The sequence below is a fragment of the Zalophus californianus genome, chromosome 3 (assembly GCF_009762305.2).
Source record: "Zalophus californianus isolate mZalCal1 chromosome 3, mZalCal1.pri.v2, whole genome shotgun sequence".
NCBI lineage: Eukaryota > Metazoa > Chordata > Mammalia > Carnivora > Otariidae > Zalophus > Zalophus californianus.
The window spans coordinates 188,211,805-188,231,846 of record NC_045597.1 but is presented as its reverse complement, the minus strand read 5'-3'; the positions used below and the strand labels follow the sequence as shown (position 1 = coordinate 188,231,846).

Sequence of the window (20,042 nt, the reverse complement as noted above, 5' to 3'; positions counted from 1 at the left end):
CCTCTCAATAATCCAATGACAACAACAGACAGACAAATAACCCGATTTTTTAAACGCGCAGAGGATCTGAATACACGTTTCTCCAAATAAGATATAGGGAAATAGCCAATCAACACATGAAAAGAAGCTCAACACCTTTAGTCGTTACAGAAACACAACTCAAAGTCACCATAAGAGGCCACTTCACACCCCCTGGGATGATTATTACCAAAAAGATAACAACAAGGCTTGGTGAAGATGCGGGAGAATCAGAATCGTCACACATGGCTGACGGGGACACAAAATGGAGCTGCTTCTGCGGAAAGCAGGGTGACAGTTCCACAAAGACTTGGAATTACTATAGGACCCAGCAATTCCACCCAAGGCCACTGAAAACACGTGTTCACATAAAAACTTGTACACGAATGTTCACAGCAGCATTGTCCACAATAGCCCCAAACTGGAAATAACCCGCAAGCCCATCAACTGATGAAAGGGCACATGAAATGTGGTCTACCCCCACAACAGACTATTATTTAGCCATAAAAAGGAATGCTCAGGCTGCAACATAGATGAACCTCAAAAGCATCATGTGAAAAAAGCCAGATACAGGAGGCCACATATTATATATGATTCCACTTATAACCCAAGGACTGGGCTTCTCACCAGGGAGGATGCCGGGTGGGCACAGGGAGGTTAGTGTCTCGAGAATGTTAGAACTCACATCAGATGTAGCCAACCACAGAGGGCTCACCTCTAAGGACTGTGTTGCACGGCAAGGATTTGGGCAGGAAGGGCAGGCCTCTCCTCACTCCATCGCTAGGGCAAGGAGGAAGGCCTGGCCAGGGGCACCCCTGCCATTTCCTCCCTATGCTTGGGCTCATACTCCAGGAGAGGGGACCATTCAACGGAGAAGCACCATTGTGAATGTAACCCGTCAGGTAGGCCAGCTTGTAAAACACACCAAAGCCAGAGCCTGTGTTGGTTCTGGGGGGGTTGTTCTGGAGTGCTGGGCACGGGCACAGAAAACCTGGAGACACTCAACTTCACCAGGTTGTTCTGAGTCACTTCAAATGGAAGAGCCAGTGATCCATTCAACACACAGGCCTTCACAGGCACACCAGTCCCTCCTGTCTTGCACCCGGAAAGACGACTCCGAAGAGTTGCCCTTGGACAAGCTCTTACATAAACCAGATTTCGAGAGCCCGTGGTCCTCCAGCTCTGGCTGCTGGCTACTGTCTGGACCAGCGTTTGTCCCCACTTTCTATGAATGCGGGAAATGGAAACCAGTATTTCCTTGCATTGCACAAAAATAATCAATGAGCGGTGCAGACTTGCCTTAAACGTTGGAAGGGGTTTGGAAGAAGGGGGACTCTAGCCACGTGTTCGCACCACAGGAAATGGCTTTACACCTCTCCTGGACATTGCTACCCTCCCAAGTCCCTTCTCTGCGCCTCCCCCTTCTAGGCCTCCCCGACCCCACACACACCCAGGCTGGCTGGCTCCTCTCTCTTTCTCCCTCCCGAGAACGCTGCCATTTATCAGTCCTATAAGTGTGGCATGCCCCTTAACCTCTCTGGGTCTCAGCTTCCTCATCTGTAAAGTGGGGCTAATGATAGTCCTTCCTCCAAAGGCCCTGGGGGACAGTGAGTTAATCCATGTAAAGAGCCTAGAATGGGGAGCCTGGCACACAGGAAGCCTTCGTGAGTCTTTTGGGTTATTTTTAGACAGGACAGGTTAGCAACCACCTTCTGCAAGGCTTAAGGCTTACTCTACCTCAAGTGGCCTATCACACTCTATCATCCTAACAAGAAAAATGCCTTCTCCGAGGGAACTTCTGGTGGCTCAATGTCCTACCTGTGCTTCCTCATCTTTGGGGCTCTGCTGACAAGGCCAGAGTCCAGGTTGCCTGGTACCCGGTCCCTGGGAAGGAGACCGTGGGTGTGCCTGGGTAGCTCGGCGGGGGTGGGGAGGCTCTGTACTGGGGAAACCAAGACTACGTGCCTGCCACGGCTGGCCGGACGGGGCACTGGTTCCTGAACCAAAGGCAGCACACACCTGTCCCTCCCGTAGGAGGGGAGCCAACCCTCTCTAGTGCGCTTTGGTGGGTGGGCAGGTTGTATGCCCAGCGATGCTGGGCCACTGTTCTAGCTCTGTCTGTGCAGCCTGAGCAAGGAGAGGCTGGTCCTGCCGACTCCTGGCCCCTTCCATGGAGGGACCCCCACCCCAAAGGTGTATCTCCTTTCTGCAGCATAAAGCACCTGACAGGCACCCTGGCCCCACGTGGACGTGCCATCCTGGCAGGAGAGGAGGGTGTGAGCTTGATAGCCTCTTAGCGACCCCATCCAAGATGGGCCGGACGCCCCCTCCAGGGACCCCTGTGGCGGGGTTGAGTCAGGTCACGGGAGGATGACGCAGGCCCTGTGTCCCTCATGTTTTCAAGCCCCTTGCCACAAGATGACAGAGCTGGACTCAAACCATGTGGCCAGCTGCCTGGGGGTCTTCCCCTCCAGCTCTCTGTGCCCAAGAAGAACCTCCGGGGTCTCCCTCAAGCAGGCCTCTCTGAGCTGCCAAGGAGAGGGCTGAGCTTTCCTGCCCAGGGGCAGGTGGTAGGGCTGACCTCTCGAGAGGAAATGTGGGTTTGCGAGGCCTGGGGTGATTGTGCGCTCTCATCACGTGGGCGGCCCTGAATTGCAGCCTTGTCTTTTGGTGTCTCCCTCACCCCCTCTCTCGTTTCATTTAAATAGTCAAATCCTGTTCTCTTTCCTGGGCACCAAGGCCACCGGGGAGAAGGTGTACACAGTTCCTGGTGCTCCCAGCGCAGACGCCTAACTCGGCAGCTGAGCTTTCCTGCTGTGCCCTCACTCGCCAGAGGGCACTGGGGAGAGGCTCCGGCCACTGGGCCCAGGCAGGGTGTCTTGGCGTGTCCGGCCAGGAGGCCTTTTCCCCTGGATATTTCTAGAGCAGGAGGGCAAGTCTTGGTGGCTTCCTTCTGCAGGCCTGGCTCACTCTGAGAGCCCTGACCCCGCAGCTGCACACCCCCCCACCCCGGGGTCCCTGCACTCTCGGCTGACTTCCAGACAGCCAGCACTTGTGAAACGGAGGAAAGCCCAGCTGCTTTTCACCCTGTCAGGGTTCCCAGCACTAGGCCGTGGACCCAGATGGCGTGCGGGCAAGGTCTGCACCAGGCCACAGAGAAGTTAAATCTAATTTGATTTAAAGGACTGGCTTTTTTTTTTTTTTTTAAGAGTACACTTTTCCTGCTCTTTTGGTATTCAAGGATGTTTTCTTCCATGAAATGAGCCTTTGGAAGGTGGCAGATAGTTGTCATTCATTTTAAGTTTTTCATTCTTAAATCTCCTTAGTTGGCGAAATGAAAGGTGGCAGCGGGGTTGAGTCTCCCAGGTTTGGGGAACGTTTGGTGGCCCACCCTATCCTGAAGCCTGCAGTGGCTCCTGACCCTGAAGGAAGGGTGGCTTCCCTCAAAGAGCAGAGGGGAAAAGGGAGCCCTGGGCCTGGCCAAAGGGCAGGGTCCCCAGGGAGGAATCCAAGCCCTGGGGTCTGGACCTAAAAGGGCTTTGAAGACAGGAGCTTGATGAGAAGCGCGGACATCTGTGGGCACTACGGGCGCCCCCTCTAAGAAGGGGACCCTGTACATTCGCTGCAGCCCTGTGAGTGATTCAGTGCAGATGAGCAGAGGGGAGGAGAGGCGGAGGAAGGAAGAGGGGAAACCAGGCCTGGACCCCAGCTTGCCACCAGTCAGCAGGGCGGTGGAGCCAAAGGCCTCACCCTCTCAGAGCTCCTTCCACCCACCCGTAGTCCGCGGCGTGGGACAAGAGGCTCCCGAGGGCCTCTAGGCGTAGCCCCGGCTCTGGCTTGCCACCTGCCAGTGCGGAGTCAGAGACCACGTCTGTAACCTGCGCACAACCCGAGCACCCTGACCAAAGGGCCCCTGGGAGGGTCCTAGAAGCTCTCAGCAGGAGGCTCAGCACACAGCCAACACCCAACAGCATCGGCCTTCCGCTAAGGTCCATGGGGCAGGAGAGAGAGCCATGTGGGCCCAGTGGAGTCAGTGTGGCGTCTTCCCATCCTTTCCAAGGCCCTGTTGGCAGGTGCCCGGGGGGTAGGGGGGCAGTGCCTGTGGGGAAGTCCAGGTCTCTTCCCCTGAGTGTGAGAGTCGCGGGGGGGGGGGGGGTGGCGGGGGGGAGTTGGCCTTGGGAGGTGGGCCTCTGGTGCAGTCAGCGCTCCGGCCCACTGGCCAGCTGCGTCCTTGTCAGCACCCTGGCTTCCCTTGCTGTCCCCTGGAACCTATGCTCACACTCGGCCTGACAGGGTTCGGAGTGGGGCGGCAAGGGTCCGGTTGTCTGGGGGCAGCCTCTGGGGGCAGAGGGCCCAGGCTTTGACTGTTGTCAGTCTCTGAACCCATTCGAGTCTCAGTTTTCTCATCTGCAAAGGGCACTGATACTGGAAACTGCAGTTCAGGTCGCCAGAGGATAAAATGGGATTAACCCCAAGACAAATGCTTACCCTCGATGCTCAGAACAGGTCTGTGTTCAGTGACCTCCTTCCCCTCCTGCCTGGTCAGGGGGAACTTTCTGCAAGGCCACGGATACTACCTGAGAGGTGCAGGGGGACAGCCTGTCCCCCACCGTGCCCTGGCACTGCCCTGAGCCTGGCAGGGGTGGTTAGATGGCGGGGCTGCTGGCGTGAGGGCCTTTTTCAGACATGGGTCAAACAAGGGTGTTTTAAAAAGGAACCTTCAGCAAGTGGCTGTTTCCTCCGTTGTTAAGACAACTGGAGGTTTCAGCAATATCCCAGAGCTGGGAGTGGGGTGAAGTGGGGACGGGGGTGGGGGAGTTGACGGTGACTGAGAGGCCACAATGGGTGGGGGACACTGCCCAGTGCTGAGGTGGGGGAGAAGAGGCTCTCGCTGTCAGTGATGGTGACTTCCTCTGCTCTCAGGGCCCCGAATGCAATTTCTGGGTGAACTGAAAGCTCTTTCTTGGGTGAACCCTCCCCATATTCTGGCTCCCCGAACTACAGCTTCCAACACGGGCCCAAAGCCTGGGCTCCGGAGAGGTCCTCTCTTGCCACATCTGTTCTTCCACGAGGGTTTCCAAGCTGGGCATGTTTGACCCACACCTGAACTGACCAAGCCGCTTTCTAACACCCGCACCGCTCTGGAGCCCTGAGGCTTCTGCCTGCTTCCCAGAGTCTGGAGACGGCCCGCCCCCGCCTCCTGGCCCCTGGCACCACCGCTCCCAGGCAGCCGCAAGGGTGACCAGGCCCCGGGGGGCCCTGGGGAGCTCCCGGGGGCCGAAAAACCTATGCTCCAAGGCCCAGCGGGGCCCACAGTGGGCGTCGGCTGGACCCACCAACAAATCTGGGCAACACGCAAGACGGGTCCATGCATCCCATGACATGAAGACAACGTGGGCGCGAGGCCCGAGCTGGCCTCCCCTCCCCGGGGCCCCGGCGGGCGGCGGGGGCCCGGGCGGGGGCCGCGCACTTACAGCACACACAGCGCGTAGGCCCGGGAGATGGACTCGCTGGCGCGCACGAGGAAGCTCCCGTCCTTGCCCGTCCTGGACAGCAGCTCCTCGGCCTTGGCGCGGGTGATGTTGCCATGGTTCCAGCAGGGGACCATGGCGGCCACGGGCCTTCCCGGGGCCGGGCCGGCGGCCACCCCAGGACCGACGCGCCACCGAGGGGAGCTGAGGCCCCTGCACTGCGAGCCGGCGCCGCCGTCCGTCTGGCCCCGCTCGGTGGCCCCGCCGCTGCCACCAGCTCCCTGGCCGACTTCCTGTTTCAGGAGCTCAGCGAGGGAAAGGAAGCCAGCAGCAGCCCGAGAACTTCCTCATTGCGGAGACCCGCCGGGCGGCCGTGCTCCACCTTCCCACCCCGCCCACCCGCCTGCCGCCCCTCCCGCTCCCCCCACCCCCGACAAGGCCTCCTGGGGGTGTCAGCTGCTTCGGGCCCAGGAGGCCCACGGCTGGCTTCCGAAGGAGCGGGGCCTAGCCGGTGTGGACCGGCCAAAGCAGTGGCCACTGGAGGCCCGTCCCGCGGCTCACGTGGGGTGGCCACGCCCTGGCCGGATCCCTCCGCCTTCGGGCCTACCCTACCCCGGAGCTTCGCCCCCTGGGACCACGGCCTGCCCACCCCGGAGCCGAGCAAAACTGAGGGGTGGGAGCACAGTTGAGCCCAGCCCCACGTGAGAGACTCGGGGCACCGCACAGCCCCGAGTGCTGGGAGGACCTTGGGTGACACCACCTGAGGGCTCCAAGGGCTCAGGCGACAGCCCTGGGACACCTTTACCCTCATCCCAGGGGCCTGTGGGTGTGAAGGTGCCCTGTTCTCCATGGCAACCCCGCTTAGTGACACAGGAAGGCTGTGGAGGGCTCGGGACATGGACATTGCACGGGGCGAACGCAGGCTGGGTTTTCACCTCTGGGTCTTTCCAGGACACGTGGGAAACCACACTTCCCTCCAGGCTGGCCACCCGGCCAAGGATAAGGAACGGGGCTTCCAGTGCCCTTTATCTCCGCAGAGTCTGGGTGGCCAGCCGGACGGCGGCTCTTCCGAGGCTGGGCCTGGCTGCACGTGCCCATGGCTCAGCCGAGAGCTGCCTCCCTGCGGCCACCATCCCAGACCGGCGGATTCTGAGGGCTCCAAAGCGAACACCCACTCCTGGGGTGCACTCGGTTCTTGGGTCAAGCCCACCAGGGTGAAGGGGCACTGTGACCTATTGCACAAGGTGTGGTGCCCCCCCCCAATCCCACACCCAGACCTTGCCCCCCAAGACATGACAAGAGACCTCCCTCCACAGGCCGCAGCATCCGAAACCCACAGCTCTACATCCACATCTGAGCTGCAGGAGCTGATCAGACTTCTCTCTCTCAGCCCCAGTTTCCTCTTTCCTACCTTGAAGAAAGTAGCTCCTAAAGGAGCTCACGTGTGCTGAGGAGCCCCCAGCCCCTCCCACCTGCACGGACGTACTGGCTCTCAGCAGGTGATTCTGAACAAGCACATCCTGATTCTGAGGCCCAGAGTGTGGCCCCTGGGCTCCAGGTGAAATTCCTTTTGGACGCTCCAGCCCAGTGAACTCGCCAGTCTTCTCTCCCACCTCCCCAAGCCACTGTGAGCTTCCTCTCCCCTGACTGCTGCCCCTCCCCCGCTCCTTCCCCTGGACCAATGACTCAACTCCCAAACCCTCAGAACGTAAGAAGCTAGGAAGCAAGGGTCCTCTGGGCAGGCCCTGAGCTAGGCACGGGGAAATGATGGGGACAAGAGCTGGCCTCCACACTCTGGCCTTCAGGAAGCCAGCAGATTCTCCCATCACCCACTTAGCACCCTTCTTGCCTCCCTGTTAACCTCCACCAACCTCCTCATGGGTTTCAGCCTCGAAACCTCCTGGTCTCTCTAGGGCCCATCGGGAAGATCCATCTGCAATCCTGGCCCCTTAGTACCTTGACCAGTTCATCCACCATGTCCAAGACTTTTACACTTATAACTGCCTTCCTGCCTTCCCTCTCTCAGGACTCTATCCCCACCAAGTCCTGCCTCTCCACAGAGTTGGGTGGCCAGTGGGACTGCCCTTGTCCTTCGACTCCATTGTGATCTCCCTTGGACACACACGACACATACATGACACACACGTTTCCCTAATTTTTAGGGCCCATTCCATCTCTACTTCCACCTAACCCAGTTGCCTGAGCCATCTGACATGGTCAGCTTCCTGGTCCCCCACGCTTCTGCTCCCCATGTTTGAAAAACTGCAATGTATTTTTTTAAAGATTTATTTATTTATTTAAGAGAGAGAGAGAGAGAGAGAGAGAGAGCGCGTGCGCACACACGTGGGGTGGAAGGAGTGGCAGAGAGAGTCCTAAGCAGACTCCACACTGAGCACAGAGCTCTACAAGGGGCTTGATCTCACCACCCTGAGATCAAGACCCAAACCGAGTTCAAGAGTGGGACGCTTAAGCAACTGAGCCCCCGGGTGCCTGGCAACATTTAGATCTAGACCGCCCTTATGGTTGGTGGGACCTGGGTAAATATTTTTTTGCAGGGCCCCTGTCTATATACACAAAGTACTAAAAATTTGCATTATAACATTTGTGGACCCATGGGGGGAATAGTGATTTATCATTAAAGATTTAGAATAATGGCTAGAGAAGAGGTGATTATGTTCAGTGTCCAGTCAGTGCACTGGAAGAGCCTTCGTGATGTCCAGGCTCTTGCTTCCTGTTCAGATCCTGTTTTTTATTGTCTTGTGTTCATGGAAGCCCTTTGCTGGACCCCAGGGCTCCCCATGGCCCACCAGCCTGGGCAGATAGTTAGGTGTCACCTACCCATTCCTATTGGAGAATGAGGAAATCCAAGTGTTTACTCCCTGAGTCACCAAATCAAAGGGAGCAGTGATAGTCAATTTTCTGTGCAACTTGGAGAGGCCACAGTACATAGATATTTGGTCAAACATTATTCTAGTTGTCTCTGTGAAGATATTTTTAGATGAGATCAGTATTTAAATCAGTAAACTCTGAGTAAAGCAGATATTGCTGATGGGCCTCATACAATCAGTTGAAGGCCTTAACAGAAAAGACTGAGGTGCCCCAAGAAGGGGGAATTCCGTCAGCAGACTGCCTCCGGCTTGAACTGCAGCCTCAACTCCTCCCTGGGTCTTCAGCCTGCCTGCCCACCCTGCAGATTCTGGACTTGTCAGTTTCCATAGTCACATGAGACAATTCCTTACAAAATAAATCTCTCTCATTTATATACACACGCACACACACATCCTGTCGGCATGTGGCTCTGGAGAACCCTGACTAACACAAGAGGAAATGTTTGAAAGCTGCTCACTGGCTGGTGTCATCAGGAGTGAATGTCCCCCTGCCCCCCAGACCTGATAAAAAGGCATCTTGAGCTGAAGAAGGGGAGGGAGCAGCCACTCACAGAGAACCAGGGTAGGACCAGGAGGCCTGAGCCTCCTGTCATCAAGCAGCTCTGCTCCCGGTGTCAGGGGGCCCAGGGCAGGTGGGTCGCCCCCCCTCATCTCTTCTGTCCTGAGAATTTACCCTGCCCCCCATGGGCCCCTCCCAAATCAAAGGTCAAGGACCTCAATAATGTTATTGAGTTGGGGGAAGGGGCTCACTCTCTGACCCGGGTGTAAGTTGCCCACCCAGTGGAGATCTCCTGAGAGCTGGGACACCTCCAGACATAGCAAGGATCATCATATCCTCTACCCTCCGTCGGGAAGGAAGGGTCCGGTCCCTCCCGCTTCAGCCCACTCTCTCTCAGCCTCACCCCTGTGATTTTCGAGGACTGTCAGGATGCCTGGTTCCACCTGCCTGCCTTCTCACAGTGAGTCCCTGCTCCACTTGTGCTCGGGCATCTTCACGTGGTCTTTCTAGATCCTCTCTCCAGACCCCTGAGGACACGAATTCGGCTCAGCAGTCCTGAGTGCTGGGCCAGGCTTCTCACAGGCCCTGGGCCTAAGCCTCCCGGAGCCTGGGGCACCATGAAGGGTGGGAAGGCAGGGCCTCCGCTCACAACACGCACACACTCTTTCCCCTGCAATCTCTGGTTTCAGAGCTGGAGATCAGACCCTGAGTCATACACACGGGAGCGGGACCCGATCTGAGTCCCAGCTCTGCCTCAAGATCTAGCATCCGATCCTCGTTTGCGTCTCTGTGAAGGGGGTAGTAATATCTCTGCTGAAGGGTGTTTGTGAGGTTGCTAAGTGTCTGGTGTGAGGTGGGCGCTCTAGATGAGGCAGGCCTCCAAGGTGGCCCTCCTGACCGCTGCCTGGACGACAGAGCCGGGGGGGGGGGCTCCAGCCAGCGGCCAGTGTCAATGACACTGGCCATTGGTTTAACGACCCTGGTCTGAAAGAGGACACGATTCTATAAAAGTGCTCTTCACCTACAACTAAAAATAACCTAAAATGGGTCAGATTCAGAGCCTTGTGACTCCCCACCACCAGGGGGAGCCTCCAACTCTTGCCTCCGGCCCTGAGTTCCTGTGTGACCCTGAGCGGGGCTGCCACTTTTCCAAGGGCCCCGCCTCTCCTGTTCCCATAGTACCCACGCCTTCAGGGACGCAGGCAATACCCCCCCCCCCGCCCCCCCCCTCCCCAGGGCTCACCAAGTCCATAACTGTGCTCAAGGATTTCCTTCGGACACCAAAGTCCTGGCAGCGCCCAGCTCTCCCCTTGCCAGGAAATCAAATAGACCTGAAGTGCAACCAGAAGAATGGGGCTGGATTTGGGGAAGAATTGGATAAGGGAGAAAATCACATCCACAGAAATAACTTGTGTCTTTTGCCAAGATTGTTAAAGATGCAGGAACATATTCAAAATACAATGGTAAATTTAAAAAAAAAAAAGAAAAAGAAAAGAAAAACATCAGGAAACCAATTTGAGGCTACAGTATGAATCCAACTACGGAAAAAAGAAAAAAAAGTTATCCTGGGAAATCACCGAATACGAAGGGTGGTGAGTTAGGTAGCAAATCCACGAGCAATCTTTTTCCTCCTTCTACTTTCCCGGATTTCCTTTGCGACCACATACTACTTTTCTGTTACAAAAAATAAATAAAAAGACAACTCGGCTTCCAGAAGGCACGGGTGAAATCTTTCGGGAAGGCTTGGCTTTTGTGGAGGGCTGGTTGCATCCCTGGAGATACCCCCTCCGGCACACAGCCCTCCAGATTCATAAGGAAGAGACGGACTTTTCTTCTTTAATCTTTTTTTTAAGTGGAAAAAAATAATACACACCCATAGTAAAAATTCAGTGAAGAGTGTAAGTGTCCCTGCCACCCCGGGCCCCCAGCCCCATCGCCCCAGGGCCAGCATCTTATATTCTTGCAACACTTTATATGCTTATGCAAGCATAATTTTGCAAGGCCTCATTGTTTTAAAAAACCTTGTTATACGGCTTACTTTTTTTTACTTCACAGTATTTCTGAACATTTCATGGAGCTTTTTGGTATCTACCACATTCTTTTAAAAGCTGGCCTACTATCACACGCCATAGCATCATGCATTGTACCCATCTCCTACTGGTGGACACTGAGATTGTTTCCAACGTTTGCTATTACAAAGCAGAGTAGATGTACCTGCCAGAGAGGTCCCTAGAAGGGCAACTAGGGTCCAAAGGCTGTGCACACTTTTTGTTTGGGTTAATGATGCCGTACTGTCTTCTAAAGAGGTTGCACCAAATGACATACCTACAGTGTATGGGAATTGGGTCTTCATATTTCCTCCAGCCCAGAGGGGCAATTCTGGTGTCCCATTTTAAGAAAGTGACATGGATCCTACTTATGAAATAGCTTTTTTTTTTTTATGAAATAGTTTTTTAACAACAGCCCTTGGTGACTTGAGTTTCAAAGTGCTTCTTGACTTTCATCACAGGATTCATTTAAAAAAAGAACTGTCCCTCTGCATTTGTAATAAGATTTGAATTTAAAAAACTTGTATGCTCCCTTTCCCAGAAAGCTGCCTGGGTGTGTTTCCTGCAATGAACATGAACGTGTGAAGGGCTGGCCCGCAGCCTTGGAGGCCCTGGCGGCTTTGCACCCCTGTGGCACCGAGCCACATCTTGTGCGTAAAGCCAAGTACACCAGTGATCTCCTTCGGGTAACCACATGGCGGCGGCAACACCCCTTCCTGGTTCTCTGCCCCCAGGGTCAGATTTGCCAAACTCTGGAGCCAGCAACTCTGGGGCTCTGAGCCAAGACATGGGCCAGCATGGGCAGCCTGCTGAGGCCACCCGGCTGCCGCTGACGCGTGCAGGGCCACCCCCAGCCTCTGTGCTGGCCCCGCGCACACCCCAACCCTCCCTGGGCTGGGCCTGTTATTGCACTCATTTCCTAAGTGCATTTTCTGCCAAGAGCCACTAGCTTTCCGTGGCGATCATACACCAACTCCTTCCCAGCCTCATCTCTTCCTCTTCCTCTTTGCCTCCATGGCCGGTGGTTCTCCTAACGAACGCGCCAAAACAAAAAGCAAAACCACGCTGTTGGTTCCAGCTTCAATCCCGGGATCTTCTGCTCGCTGTCCTCTTGTGGACTTCCTCCTGCGTGGCCGGCCCTGGGTGTCAGGAAGCTCGGCGTTTTGCTGACCACATCCCTGCTCCCCATGGGCTCCCCGATGGGCTTCCCAAGCTGTGTGAACATCGCCTTGGAAACGCCCCCCACCCCGACACTGCCCTCCCCCATGGCCTCACCCTCCCCGGGATGGGCCAGCCTCCAGGCTGCCGGAAGCATGGTCTTTTTCGGACCCTCCTGCGGAGTATCATCCCTCCTCTTGGCGCTGGCCCCCCTCAGGAGGCACATTTTGCCCGCTCTTCACTCAGAGTGTTTTCCCATCACAACCGGCACCTCTCCTATCCCCTCATTAGATCATCACCTCCCGGCACCCTTGAGGATGCAGCATCTGGCCCACGCTGCCATGTAGGACATGGTCTGCTCAGTGGCCACAACAAAATAGCACAGACTCGGGGGCTTCGACAATAGACATTTTCTCACAGCTCTGCAGGCTGGAAGCCCAAGATCAGGGGATCAGGGTGGTCGAGTTCTACTGAGGACCTTCTCCCTGGCTCACCGATGGCTCCCTTCTTGCTGTCTCCTATGTGGCTTTTCTTGTTACCTGTACGCAGCAGCGGGGCGGGGTGGGGGGGGGGGAGGAGGGGAGAGCGATTTCTCCCTCTTCCTCTTCTTATAAGGCTACCAACCTTAGAGGATTAGGACCTCATCCTTATGAACTCACTTAACCTTAATTACCTCCTAAAAACCCTATTTCCAAATACAGTCACTGGGGGCTAGGGCTTCAACAGGTGACCTTGGAGGGGAAACAATGTGTCCATAGCAGTACGTACTAAATATGTGCTGAATCATAACAGAAGCTAATATCTACCTATCAGCTAGTGTGTGTGAGACACTGTGCTAAGCTCTTGGCAAGAATCGCCTCATTCAATCCTCATGATGCCCCATAAGAGCGTCTTATTACTATCTCCATTTTACTGGCAGAGAGATGGAGAACCAGAGACGTTAAAGGAATAATTCATCTTTAAGTTAGTGGCAGATCTGAGATTCTAGCTCATGTCTGCTTGACCCCAGAACCGCTATGCATGCGACACACTTTGAGTTAGATGAGACCAGAATTCTGTGCTGGACCCTGAAATTCTTAGGCCAGAGTCTCTGCCCCATTCACCTAAATACTCCCCTGCTTCTCTCTGGAAGCCTCTTGGGCCCCCTTTGTTGGAAGTGGCACAGACGAAGAAACAGCTGGGTTCCAAGCATGAGTGCTGGTCCCCTGCCCACAGGAGTTTCAGAATTCGACCAGGTTCCCGGTGGAAGAGAATATGGTTCTTACTCCACCCTCCAGGTTTCTTATTGTGAACTCAAGTAGGGCGTGACAACCACTTGGGCACCGTGTGGCCGAGGGGGACAGGGGCCTCGGCTGCTTGTCGAACCTGTCACCCTGCAAATCCCTTCCCACTGGGAGGTCCTTGTTCTCCTTGCAGCAGAGACCTAGTTGATCTCCCAAATCTGCAATTCCAAGCCTGGTTTGCAATCCAGACTGCAGAGAACATCCAGGTTCATCTTCTTAAAGCCTGGCTTTGGTTTGCCACTTCCCTACTGAAAATCTTCCAATGGTTCCTCGCTGCCCCTGGTACAAAGCCCCAGATCCCGTACTCGTAAAGACTAATCTGGCCACCAGATGAGCCTGCCTCCCTTCTTCTTCCCCGTCCCACCCTTGGAGACTTGGCAGGAGGGCTCCTTACTCCACCTCTGGAGGGGCATCTACTCTCACGTCTGCCCATTGTAGTGGCAGCTCTTGGAATGTGCACACCCCAAATCTTGACCTTCGAATCTCGCTCCACCCCTCAGACCACCACCTCCCTCCCTTCCTTTGTTCACAAGGAGCCCCTCCTTCCCTTCCCCACCTCCACACTCACAGCCCCCATCACAGGCCACTCTCCACCCTTGACTCCTCTCCCCGCCCCCTCTCCCCACACCTACCCACCCCCCCACCCCACCCCCGCCAAAACCTCCAGCCAGGCTCCTCCTTCGGACGGGATGCTGACCTTCACCAGGGAAAGCCCCTACCAGGCAGCTGAGGCTGGACAAGCCCACAGCTCCCAGCCGCACGGCGGCAGGCTCTTGTAGACACGCCCTCTGCCTCCCCAGGCCGGCTGCCACACCCGAGCCTGCCTTGTCCCCATTGGCCTTCCTCACCTCCCCAGGCTCCTCAGAGCAGCTCGTGCAGAAGCCAGAAGCCATCAAAAACTAAACCCCTCCCTTTTCTCCCACAAACAGTAGACGGGTCTCCCAGGCCACCCTCAAATGCATCTATGTCGGCCTCTATCCCCACTGTTCTTCTGGGTTCCCAAATCATCTGGCTGGGACAGGTCCTGAAGCCACCGTGACCTACCTGGATTTTCTCCCTCTCCTCCCCCTCGCCCCACAGGGAAGCTTAAGATTTTTCCATCTTAAAAAAAAAAAAAAAAAATCAACTCTCTCTCAGATAAATAAAATCTTTAAAAAAAGAGGGGAGGGGGAATGCCTGGCTGGCTCAGTTGGTTAAGTGACTGCCCTCAGCTCAGGTCACGATCCTGGAGTCCCAGGATCAAGTCCTGCATCGGGCTCCCTGCTCAGTGGGGAGTCTGCTTCTCCCTCTACTCCTCCCCCACTTGTGCTCGCTCTAAATAAATAATTAAATAAGTAATCTTTTAAAAAAAAGGGAATCTCTCTGGAAGGCCTGGACACCCCCTGGCTAGTCCAGCGGGCAGCCAAGCCTGAGAACCAGGCCCCCACCTGCTTCCTTCTTAGGGGGGGCATCGCCCTGTCTCTTCGCCTCAACTGATGGTCCTTTTGAATGAACTATCTTCACTGTGAAAGTGACGGCTTCCCACTCAAACTTTCTTGTCAAGTTTCCCTTCTCCCAGCATTCTCGCTGTGGCATGCCACCTTTCTGGAATTCTGACTGCTCCCCACAGCTCTCGGCTTTCCTCCCTCCCACCCTGTCTCATCCCCTCTCTGATACAGGGCCACTACAATCACATAGGGAGAAAGCAGGAAGCATGGCTTATGAATTAAGGAACAAATGCGTGACTTAATCAATTTTTCTAGGAGCTCAAGTGTTTAAAAATTATAAAAGAAGAAAGCCATTTCAAGACATCTTGATTCACAATGGAGAGTTGTACTTTATATTTGCAAACAACACATTTCAAGAGATTTCAAATGTTCATCTTTGATTCAATAATTCCTCTTAAAAGATTCAGTTTACCAAAGAGTCACAGATGAGGACCAAGATTTACTCACAAAGATGTTCATCTCAGTGTTTGTAGAACAGAAAAAAAAGCAAAAGTAACTTCATTTTCAAATACTCAGGAACGATTACATAATTCATGGTATGTTCCTCTGGCATAGTATCTTTTGCAAGAATACAACATGGAGGAGATGCTTCAGATATAATGTCAAGTGGGGAGAAGAAGCACCATCCCACATTGGTTCTGCAGCATGATCTCAGCAAATTTCACAGATAAAAGACCAGAAGAAAATGTGCCTCTGGTTAGTGGGATTACGGGTGGTTTTTTCTTGCCTCTTTATACTTCCAAATGTTTGGCATCTATTCCATCGAAACCCTTCCCTAAAAACAGTACAAAAATGGAATTTGAAAAAGAAACACCTTGCCAAAAGTACAGTCAGCCTTCTCACCTTTTGGGCAGTGTGATTAAAGTATCACATTTAAATACTGGATTTCTTCCTTTCTTCTTCACGGGATGGGGATTTGTGCAGGCGGTGGTGTGGTCCTGGCACTGAAACCTCACAAAGCAGAGTTATGGAGCGCTGAGCTCTCCTGACTCCCCTCGGCTCTGCACGAGTCGCTCCCTTCTTAGAACACCCCGGCTGGCGGGTCTGCAGACCAGCGCTGCCACCCGAGCTGCCCTCTCCCCACCCTCTCTGGGGAGGCCATGCCAGGCCGGGAGGCATGGTACCCAGGGCTAAGGGCACAGGCCCCAGGGACCGGCCAAGCAGAACTCCACATCCCAGAACGGGGACACTGGTCAAGACTCCAAAACCAAGTTGCTCTCCTGGCCCTGCCACTGGCTGTGTGGCCCTGAGGAAGTCACTGGACCTCATGGGACCTGCTTTCATCCCCCCTCAATGGAGGAGGCTGGACTTAACAGACTTCAAGTTCACTTCTATCTCTACAGGCTAACATTTTTGTATCTCACGATGTGCAGCCTTACCTCTAAGAATGGACAAGTTCCAGTTACTCTCTGTGGCCACCATGTTAATCTTACTGGGCAGGGAGAGAGTCTCTCCTGAGAGGGGCAGATCTTCTATCAGCACCACTGGGGTTAGCAGACCACCCTGCCTGCCCTCTCTGCAGGGCCAGGCTCTGGGCCTTCCAAGTCCGACCACCCTGGACTTGCCCCAGGCCTCATGAGGTGAGCGGAGAGGCTCCTGGAACTGTGTATCAATCTGTGGGTATGTGTGTGTCTCCATGGACACAAATTGTAGTAAAAATTCAGTTTCACTAAATGTACTAAATGTATCCTGGATTGGATCCTAGAACAGTAAAAGGACATTAGTAGAAACATTGGTGAAATCCGAATAGAGTCTAGAGTTTAGTTAATAGTAGTGTACCAATATTAATCTCTTAGTTTTGACAAATGTACCAGAGTTACATAAGATGTTAACATTAGGGGAAACTGGGTGTAAGGTATATGGGAACACCCCATACTATCTTGTAACTTTCCTGTAAATCTAAAATGATTCTACCCCAAAAACTGTATTATACAAATTCAGTTCCAAAGTTTTACAACCCAATATAATATATTGATTTGGAGGTTTAACTAGCAAATCTATTCAGTTCAACTTTTATTTTTCATCATGGAATAAGCATACACACGGTAAGGTACACAAATCTTGTGTGTACAGCCTACTGAATTTTCACCTATGGATTCGCCCTCCCAACCAGCACCAGATCAAACAACAGAATGTTTCCAGCACCCAGAAGATTTCTTCCAGCTCTCCGTGAACAGCTCTCCTCCACCACAAATAGCCACTCCTGACTTATACACCACAGATTTATTTTGCCTGTTCTTGAACTTCATATGAACAGAGTCATCAAATAGGTAGTCTTTTGAATCTGGCATCTTTCATTCAATATATAATGTCTGGAAAACCATCCACGCTCTTGCGTGCAGTAGTAGCTCATTCCTTTATTATCGTGAAATATTCCATTGAGTGAATATTGCCCAATTCAGATATCTATTCTGTTTTCAACTGACATTTGGATTGTTTCCACTTTGGGACTCTTAGGAAGGAAGTTGCCATGAATATTCTTATACATGTCTCTGGCAGCTGTATGTATCCATTTCTCTTAGATGCATACTGCAGAGTAGACGAGTTGGGTCATAGAGTATTTGCACATTCAGTTTTAGTAGATACTACCAAACAGCTTTCCAAAGTGCTCATACCAGTTACACTTCCTCCAGAAATGCATAAGAGTTCTCGTCACCTCACATACCTGCCAATACTTGCTGTTGTCAGTCTTTTTAATTGTAATCATTCTAGTGGGTATCTCATGATTTTAATTTGCATTTCTCTGATGACCATGTGTTTAGCATGGTATCCTCTTTTGTGAAGCGCCTGTTCAAGCCTTTTGCCCATTTTTATTGGATTGTCTTTTTCTTATTGGTCTGTAGGAGCTCTTTATATATTCTGGATACAAGTCCTTTGTCAGATATATGTGTTATAAATATCTTCTCCCCATCTATGCCTTTTCACTCTCTTAGTGGAATTTTTCAATGAGTAGATCAGTTCACCTCTAACCAAATCAACTGCTGCTTTTTTCATTCAGATCAGAAGATTTTGATATTGGTATACATTTAGAAGTAGAAGGAACTTTAGAGATCATCTGTGCCAGCAGTTCTTGATCCTTAGGCTCACTAGAATAACCTGAGGAGCTTTTGAAGAAAAAAAAAAAATACTCATCCCTGGCTGCCATCACCAGAGATTCTGAATCAGCTGGTCAGGGGTGGAGCCCAGGCATCATCGTGGTGTAAAAGCTCCCCAGGGAATTCTAACAAGCGGTTAGAATCGAGACCTACTAACCTCTGTGAATGGAGAAAGTCTAAGAAAATAATGTTCTGAGCTTGGCAGTGTCCAGATGTCCTATCCTATTCCCAGCTCACATCAAGACCCTTAATTGGTTGACTCTCCCAGGGTAGTTAGCAGAGGCCAGCTCCTGATACAATCCCCAGTGGGTTTTTTTCTCTTAAAGCCCTCAGTTTGCCTGGGACAGTCCTGGGTGATGCCTGTTGCTTGGTATAATTATTAATCCATCCTCTTTCCACTCTCAAAAGTGTCCTGATTTGGATCATATGTTATCAGGCCACCCTACCTCTAAACCTCTTGACAGTGTGCTGCCCCTGGCCAACGTGCCCTTGTCCTCACTCTCCTGGCTGAGCCTCTGGCCTCTGCATAGATTTCCTAACTTTGCAGGGTTTAGAAGACAGCAGGTGGCATCCCCAAGGCAGTGGCATCCCCAAGGCTTACTTTCCACCCCAGCAATAACCAGGCCCTACTTCTTTATCCTTCCAGCTGGATTTCATAAAACCCCTCACAGAGAGGTAGCACCCAGATAGGAGGCCAGTGCCGGGAAACACACCCAGAACAAAAGCCACACCTCCAGCTCCCCTCACTATGAAAATTCCATTTAACCACTGCCTGGCCACCCGGAGACACGGTCAATTGCAAGAACCCATAACTGTTGTCGTTGATCGCTGCCATCAAACTATTAGATTGATCCAATTGGTAGGAGGGGCTCTAATGGGGGCAGGCGGCAAGTCCATGTTTCCACGGGGACATATGACAAAGGCCCCTGAAGACCCCAGAGGTCAGAGAAGTGTCAGCCCCCTCTGCCCAGGGCTCCCCTCTCAGTTTATCATCCTCATGACAACCGGGTAGTGGCCTTCTCCCTGCTCTTTCTATATGGGAAGGACTACACAAGCACAGGACCCTCGCCCCTCTCTCTTCACCTCCACGTGGTGGCATCCCTGTCACCGCAAAGACTGGATGCCCCAGCGCAGCTCTGTACCACAGACACACGTCCAACAGCCCAGCCCCTCCTACCCCCTTCATTCTTCTGAATTATCTGATTCATCTGAATTTCATTCCCACCTTTAGCTACATCACCTATACCAAAATCACTTCTGATGCCTGTAGTGGGTTGAACAGTGGCTCCAAAAGTGGGTTGAACGGTGGCCCCGAAAGGTCCTAACCCTCAGAATTGGTGAAGGTGACATTTAGAAAAGAGTCTTTGAAAACAATGAATCATGGAACACGACATCAAAAACTAATGATGTACTGTATAGTGACTAACATACAATAATAAAACAAGTAAAATTTAAGAAAAAAGAAAAGAGTCTTTGCAAATATAATTGAGTGCAGGATTATCCTGGGTTATCTGGGTGCACCAGAAATCCAATGACAGGTGTCTTGTAAGAGACAGAAGAGAAAACACAGGAGAAGGAGAGAAAGCCACTCACAGACAGAGGCATTAAAGGGAGGTAGGTAGCCATGAGCTGGGGAATGCCTGGGGTCAAGGGCAAGGAGGGGTTCTCTCCTGGGGCCTTCGGAGGGCGTACAATTCTACTGATGCTTTGATTTTGGACTTCCAGCCTCTAGAACTGTCAGAGAATAAATTTCTCTTGTTTTAAGCCACCAAGTTTGTACTGATTTGTTACGGCAGCCCTGGGAAACCGACACAATGACTTAGATTAGCTTAATGTCCCTAGACCTGCCTTACCTCCCTGCAAAGCTGTCTTCCGTGCGGTCTCTCCTCTAAAGCATCACTGAGAACACACGTGCACGTGCACGCACACACGCGCGCACACACAGACCCTTCTGCTAATTTATTACAGCTTTGTCTCAGCCTTTCCCCAGGAACATGATGAGCATTTACCAAGAAGAAATGGGCTGGACTCCATCATTTATCAAGACCCACACAAAGCTGGGGCTAGAAGCAGGCAGGCTGAGCCAAGCAGAGCG

The 20,042-nt window shown here is 52.9% G+C and overlaps 1 protein-coding gene across 1 annotated transcript in view; it reads right to left on the bottom strand.

The window, feature by feature from the left end:
- INPP5D (inositol polyphosphate-5-phosphatase D) overlaps positions 1 to 5,861 on the bottom strand; it is a 113,197-nt gene extending 107,336 nt beyond the window's left edge. Inside the window, exon 1 of the mRNA XM_027590307.2 lies at positions 5,493 to 5,861. Within this exon, the coding sequence (XP_027446108.1) occupies positions 5,493 to 5,626 (134 nt within the window). The 5' untranslated portion in view covers positions 5,627 to 5,861. The remainder of the gene's footprint in view (positions 1 to 5,492) is intronic.
- Positions 5,862 to 20,042: the final 14,181 nt, after the last annotated feature.